Below are 7,386 nucleotides of genomic sequence, written 5' to 3'. Positions count from 1 at the left end.
CTGACCATCTCCCTATATATCAATTTTTACGGTCAACTATACATACATATATAAAAATTACTAACTATGTGACTACCAATTAAAAACTTCAAGATCACTAGTGAACTTACTATACATCACATAGCTAAAGAAATAATTTTAAATTGGTTTAAGAAATCAAACTTCATCATATATCAATATACATATTAAGTTTCATATTGTACTATAATTTTTAACCAATTTATGAGCTAAATTAATATTGTAGTATTTTTCTTTTATTCACTCCTGATTAACCATTTCTCCCTCTTAACCTGCGATATCTTGATCCGAACTAGGAAAGATAAGTAGGGTTCTACTGTACTTGGTTATATCTATATTTATGACCAGACATAAACTGCTTTGCAGTAGCTTTTAAAGTTATGAATGATTCGTAAACACAATTGAAAGAGTGAACTTCTAGTCAATGTTATAACTATAGAGGAATCTTTCTAATGATTTATTTTTCAAAATATTTGAACTCATTTCGACTAATTCTAACAAGCCAAATCAACACACACACACACACATTATATATATATATATATATATATATATATATCCTCACTTTTACCTACCCTTTTACCTATCTTCCAGATTCCATTCACCACTCACAATTCCATTTATATGCTGATGACATCCAAATTTACTTATTTTTCCACCCTACTGAGATGCTTAAGGCCATCCCAAATATAGAAGGAGATGTAGATAGCATTAACATAAGAGTGTTGGGAGCAATAAGCAGTAACACATTATAATGATATGAGGATGAATGCTGAAAAACTAAGGCCATCCTTATTGGTTCCAAGCACCTCCATTATTCCCTACCTTAATTTATCTCAATAAGTAACTAATTCACTTTTACTTCACAGTAAAAAACCTCGGAGTCATCTTTGATCAGCATTTCTCCTGGAATAATCATATTATATCAAATATCATATAATATCAAATCTACAGCCATACTTAAACAACTCTTAAGATTCCATGATTCCATTCCTCAGAATACTCATCAGCTCCTCACTCATTTTTCATCACTTAAACCACAGTTGTTTAACTGTCAATCTTGTCTATAGAGGGAAATCTGCTGGCCAAGAGATAAAACTGAAGAGAGTCTTGAATTTCTTCATAAAATTCATCTTTGGGTTTCCCAGGCACTTTCATGTCTCCTGTTGGTATAATGAGTTGAAGTAGCTTTATTCTACTTTCCGACTTCAATATCTCCTTGTTGTTTTCCTTTACCAAGTCTTTAAAACCTATTTACATCCTTGATCTCCACGCTCTAAGTTCATCCATCCATCCATTCATTAAATACTAGATGCCAATTGATGCCCACTCATAAAACCCCCTCCATCACCAAATTCTTTGTCATTTATGTAATCTCCTTCTAGAATTCTTTTTCCATCTCTATTTGTCAATCCTCCTTGTTCATTCCTTTAAAAAACACCTATTCCTTCACCTACTGCCAAATCAAACTACCATGTCGATGTAAACAATTTACATATCCATAGCTTTAATTATCACCATAAAGTTGTAACTTAAATGCAGAAATATTGTAAATTATTTGCCAGAAAAATGATCATTAGTCTGAACCATGTGAATTATTCTTAGGTGACTTTTCTGCCAGATTTTTTTTTCTATTATATTTCATTATATACATTATATTCTACCCCTGCATTACTCTATAGTTATTTTTCACTTAACTGTAAACAAAGAATTAGATTAGTAAAAAATATTTTAAATAGGCTGTATACATTACTTACCAATACATGCAAATTTCTGGTGATAACATCTTTTCCTATTAGGGTAGAAGCCATTACTTTTACTTTTATATCACCTAATCTCGTAGGAACAATTGGTAGATAGACAACAGCAGCATCTTGAGCTTTTATGTACACAAAAAATTGATGTTCACCATATGATGTACGAGGGTTATAAGATCTAACCTACAATAAATTTTAATAAAATTAAAATTAAAAAAAAAAATAGCAAAAATAATATTAGAAATAAAGTGAGTGTTTGTGAAAATACAAAAGATGTTGCTTTAAAAGCAAGACTAAAAACAGGAACAACATCATGAAAGGGTCCTTTCTTAAGTTAAAATGATGATGATTTATAGTTTATAGCAGCATACATTTTTTTAAATTTTCTACATGACTTATTCTATAGTTTATACCATAAACTGGCATCACCTTGTGATAACCCCAATTACTAGTTTTGGGACAGTCTATAGGATGACCTCAATATTGAAAGTAACTCCAGTCCACGACACTAATTTTGGAATAGGTCCAATTCAAAATTAGATCAATTATTTTTTTCTTTTTGTAAGATGTACCAATAAAGCAAAACAGCAATATGGCAATATACTTTATTATAATATTGTTATATATATGAGCGATTCTAAATGAAGCTATAATATTTTTAAGTTGTATGCTATAATTCGTCGAGAACTTTTACATAGGTAGGACAAGGAAATCTTTTCTAAATCCAATAAAAGCCTTTTCGAATGTCAAATGAAACTATTTTTTGGTTAAATACTACCTTTTCAATTTGAAATAAAACACATATTAATCCTTTTAATTGAAGAGTACTTAATGCTATTCAAAAATATAAAATTTTAATTTAAAAAATAACTTCTATAATGTTATTATAGATTTATTGAAGATATTTATACAATAATATATCATAATTCAAGTTATGATATTATCTTATCTTATATTATATATAAGTTATATTTACAGACTGTGTAATATAAATCTTAATACCTAACTCCCTCTGTCAACAACTCGAGAATGTATAAATATAGGATTACTGATAGAATAAAACAGTCTATTATCAGCAACCGTGAATGTGTTTTCTTGTTCCTTCTTTCCTTTTTTTTTGAGTTTATAACCCGCTATCACGTATCTGGTGCCGAAACCCGGGATCACGGATTTCATTCACTAGAAGAATCCCGTTTCTTTTCAGTCTAATTTTTTTTTATTCAGGTAAAATTCTCGTTTCTTATTATTTTTGATCGACCTTTTTTTTTACTATGACAACTAATGGCATAGTAAGAGCGGGTGTACTTAACCTGGACAACTTCAATGTGGGAAACCAACCACCTCCAGTCGAAAACATTCCTCCACCCCCAGAAGTAGTCAATCGAACACCGGAGCTGGCCCCACTACCGGAAGTCTCATTGGCAGGAGCTCACACGACCACCCTAGAATGGGTCCAGGTCCGTATGGCGACGGCTCAAGACCTGAGGAAAGCTGTTTCCGACTTGGAACGATTCACTGGTGAGACAGGGGAATTGAATCATTTCCTTAAAGTAGGAGACAGATTAATAGCTCGAATTATCGCAAAGACGAACGAGAGTCTACTAGATAGCAATGACGCCGAAGCGTTGAGGGCAGCGGTCGTCTGTAGGGTGAAACGCAGCATTCTCAATCATATCCAGGCAGACGAGGAGACACCCTGGACCGTAGTCAAAGCGAGGCTGAAGAAAGCATTCGGAGGAGGGCGATGGGCCCCAGAAGAAGATATGTTCATGATGTTTAGGGAAGTGAAGAGACCTAAGCAGTCGAGTGGACAGTATGCTTGCGAGCTACTAGCGAGGTACAACCGTATGGCTGACAAGCTAAGTGAAATGATGGGCAGACCAAGTAGAGGGCGGGATGCAGTTTTTATCGAGCATACTAAAGATCCAGTTAGCAAAAGAACTGGGAAAAAGGGAGGGCCTGCCGAGGAAGCGATCCTTTGCTGAGTGTGCGCAAGAACTGATGGACTCATGTGCCCGAGAGGAGGAAGTCTGAATGGAAGTGGAAGAGCTGGGGTGGATGCGGGTGGAGTACAATCGGCCGAGGAACATTCATAATCCTTGGAGAAGGCGGGAAAATAGGGATAGCGGAAGAGACAGGGCGAAGAACCAGGAGAATAGATTGAACCAGGGGAAACACAGGAGCAACGGGAGAAGAGAAGACTGAAAATGCCACGGTTGTGGCAAGATCGGACACCTGGTGGCACAGTGCCTATGCACTAGGTGCTTTGAATGCGGTAATGAAGGACATATAGCGAAACAATGCCCTTATATATACAAGAGGAGAGAAGCGAACCTCGGCGAGCCCATGGAGGTGAATGCCCAAATAGTAAGGAGGAACAGGGTGCTAAGATCGGGATGATCAATCACGGGGTCGCCAGGAACTTCCGAGGCATCAGAGTCTGAGTTGGAGGAAGGGCATAACGGACGGGAGGATGCACGGAAAGATGCCAGACAGGTATGGAGGCGGGCATCTGAGAGGAGAAGAAGCCAAGACGACATTTGAGGAGAGTATCAGCGGAGAGACAGCCGCATATTAGTGAACTAATAGCATCAAAGGGAAGCAGGGCGGCCTGCCTATCATCAGCCTGGGAGGAGTGAGATGTCTCATCGATAGTGGGAGCTCTAACACCATCCTGGGCCAGGAGGCGTTGAGAAGATGGAGTGGCCAAGAGGAGACACCCCAGGTACAGGTATGTAGTTGCAAATTAATCACCTTGGGTGGACCCTGTAGCGTTTTGGGAGAGGCGAGGATGGGGTTAAATAGATGGGGGTAAGAGGACATAATCTTACTGTTCATGTAGTAAAAAAAAATGCCGAGATACTATGAAGTAATTTTAGGGTGTGACCTACTGGGAAAGGCGGGGGCGCAGATTAAGAACGAAGCTGGGCGCTGGAATATAAAAATAGGGAAAAAGCAATTCGAATGTCAGGGCCTAGAAAGGGATAAGAGCATGAGGGTGGGAGCGATCAACAGGGAAGAGGATTGGAGAAATAGGTTCATGCACGAATATTCGGACATTTTTTTAAAGGAAGGAGATGTGCTGGGTGCAACAGGAGAGACAGTGCACGAAATACCTTTAAAGGAAGAGAAAATAACGTACGTGAAGGAACGGCGGTATCCACAAGCGTTAGGGAACATATAAGGGAAGAGTTGGAAAATTTGAAACAACAGGACATAATTGTTAACAGTATGTCACCCTATAATAGTCCCTTGTGGACGGTCAAGAAAAAAGCGACACCGGGAGATAGCAAGGAAAAATACCACGTTATGATTGACTACCGTAAGTTGAACGAGAACACGGTAGACGAAAGGTACCCCATTCCACGTTTAGAGGACATATTAGATAGACTCGGGGGATCAACCATCTTCAGCACCCTCGACCTCAAAGCTGGGTACCATCAGATTAAAATGCATCCGAAGGACCAGGCGAAGATGGCATTTTCATTTGAACGAGGTCACTATGAATTTACCAGGATGCCTTTTGGACTAAAGAATGCCCCAATCACGTTTCAACGGTTAATGGACGAGTTCCTCCATGGCATAGACAAAGCCATGTGCCAGGTATACATGGACGACCTAATCGTCTTCAGTAAAAATGAGCGTGATCATTTGAGAACGGTATTTCAAAGGATTAGGCAATTCGGCCTCAAGCTATCCGAGGAGAAGTCGTTGTTAGGACGGGAACAAATTAGTTTCTTGGGACATACGATTTCTAGTATGGGGGTTAAACCGAACGTGGGCAAAGTAGAGGCACTCCAGAATATAGCGGTACCCAGGGACGTGAAAGGTATTAGGAGGTTATTAGGGGCTCTTAATTACTATAGAAGATTCGTACCTGAAATGGCCGAACATATGGTATAATCTTTTGAAGAAAGGCAGAAGGGTAGTGGTGACACCGGCCATGGAAAGTAATATTAGAAAATACATCATGAGGCTACAGCAGGAACCGGTACTAGCATTCCCGGATTTTAAAAAGTCCTTCACGATTACAACCGATGCCAGCGAATACGCATTAGGGGCAGTGCTGTCACAGGACAGCGAGAGAGGAGAACGTCTGGTGGCGTACGGAAGCAGGAGGCTAACAGACACGGAAGGAATCGCGCTACAGCGCTCTCGAACGGGAATTGTTAGGAATCGTCTGGGCGGTAGAACACTTCAGACCCTACGTGTTCGGGAGGAGATTTAAAGTCCACACAGACCACCGGCCCCTCCAGTGGGTGGGGAAACTAAAAGAGTCGTCGGCGCGCGTCACCCGTTGGAAAGAGCTCCTCTGCCAATTTAACGTGGAAATCGTGTATAAACTGGGTAAGGAGAACGTAGTGGCAGACTGGCTCTCTCGTGCTATTGTTATTAACGCTGTGGATGAAGAACAAGGGGAAGGAGAGCCTTTTAATCCGCAGGCACAAGCAGAGGAAAGTCAAATATCGGGAGATGAAAGCTCTACCGGGGGAAGGCCATCCAAAATGGAGGAAGTAGAAGAAATCGTCAACGACAAGAAACACCAGATCGTGTGGAAAACGAGGACCTCCGGAATGATGAAGGTCGAGTACTCTAGATATGGACAGAGCTTCATTAATACCATATGGTCGGAACCCGGGGTATGCAAGGATTAGATATGCCGCACACTTGACAATGCGTCGAAACCCAGTAAAACATTTTACCTATACATGGGCAATGCCGTCATCCGGGACAAAATCAAGAGACTGTGGAGACAGGAACTGATATGGGTCAACAGAACATTTATTAGATGTACGATGATGGTGGAAACTCTGCGGGATGAGGAGAGACAAAAAGAGGTTACTCTCGCGTACCATCAAGGGAAGACGAACCACCGCGGGTTAAGCGAAACGATACAGGTACTCAAGCGACGCTACTTCTGGTGGGGAATGAAGAAGATGGTACAAGAGGTCATAGACGGATGTAACGTATGCCTTAGTACGAAATATGACCTCCATCCTCCTAAAGCATTGCAGAAAGAGACGCCTACGGATAAAGGGCCAGAACCAGATGAGGCGATGGTTCGAGCGGTGGCCGCATATAACCACTCAATTCATTCAACCACGGGGTTCTCACCATTCAAAGTCCTCTTTGGCCTCCAAGGGCGAAGTAGAAATTTCACGGACACAGCGGATGCAGAGGGCGAGGCTATTAGTCATGGGATGGTTATGCGCAGATTATGGGATAAAGCAAGGGAGCATATCGAACGGGAGAATTTGAATCTCCGGGACGTGATGGGGGATGTGAAAATTGGAACGATTATGTATCGGAGATTGGGGTCTAACCGGGGGAAAGAATCCCTACGTTATGAGGGTCCATTCCGGGTGGTTACAGTTAGAGAACACAATGTGGTTACTATCGAAAGCCTACAGGAACCGAAGAAGAAGCGGACAGTTCATGTTGAACAGCTAAGGTTCCCCGCGATAGCAACTTTGTAGACACCTGGGATGCCTCCTCGACAAAACCAAATCATAAGTTTTTATTTTAATTATATTATTTCAAAATTTTTTGAGACAAGGTAAATTTTTATTAATTAAAATCAATATTATATCCAATATCAGTCTCAACACTT

General features: G+C 40.2%; 1 protein-coding gene across 1 annotated transcript in view; it reads right to left on the bottom strand.

Annotated features, from left to right (window-relative positions):
• Window positions 1–7,386, bottom strand: part of Mcr (macroglobulin complement-related) — an 86,382-nt gene that overhangs the window by 31,268 nt on the left and 47,728 nt on the right. Inside the window, exon 18 of the mRNA XM_014438335.2 lies at window positions 1,776–1,958. Coding sequence (XP_014293821.1) covers window positions 1,776–1,958 — 183 coding nt within the window. The remainder of the gene's footprint in view (window positions 1–1,775; window positions 1,959–7,386) is intronic.

This window comes from Halyomorpha halys, unplaced genomic scaffold (assembly GCF_000696795.3).
Source record: "Halyomorpha halys isolate HHAL.00 unplaced genomic scaffold, Hhal_1.1 Scaffold55.1, whole genome shotgun sequence".
Taxonomy (NCBI): domain Eukaryota; kingdom Metazoa; phylum Arthropoda; class Insecta; order Hemiptera; family Pentatomidae; genus Halyomorpha; species Halyomorpha halys.
Note: the sequence above shows the minus strand (reverse complement) of the source record. Positions and strands in the feature narration are given on the sequence as shown.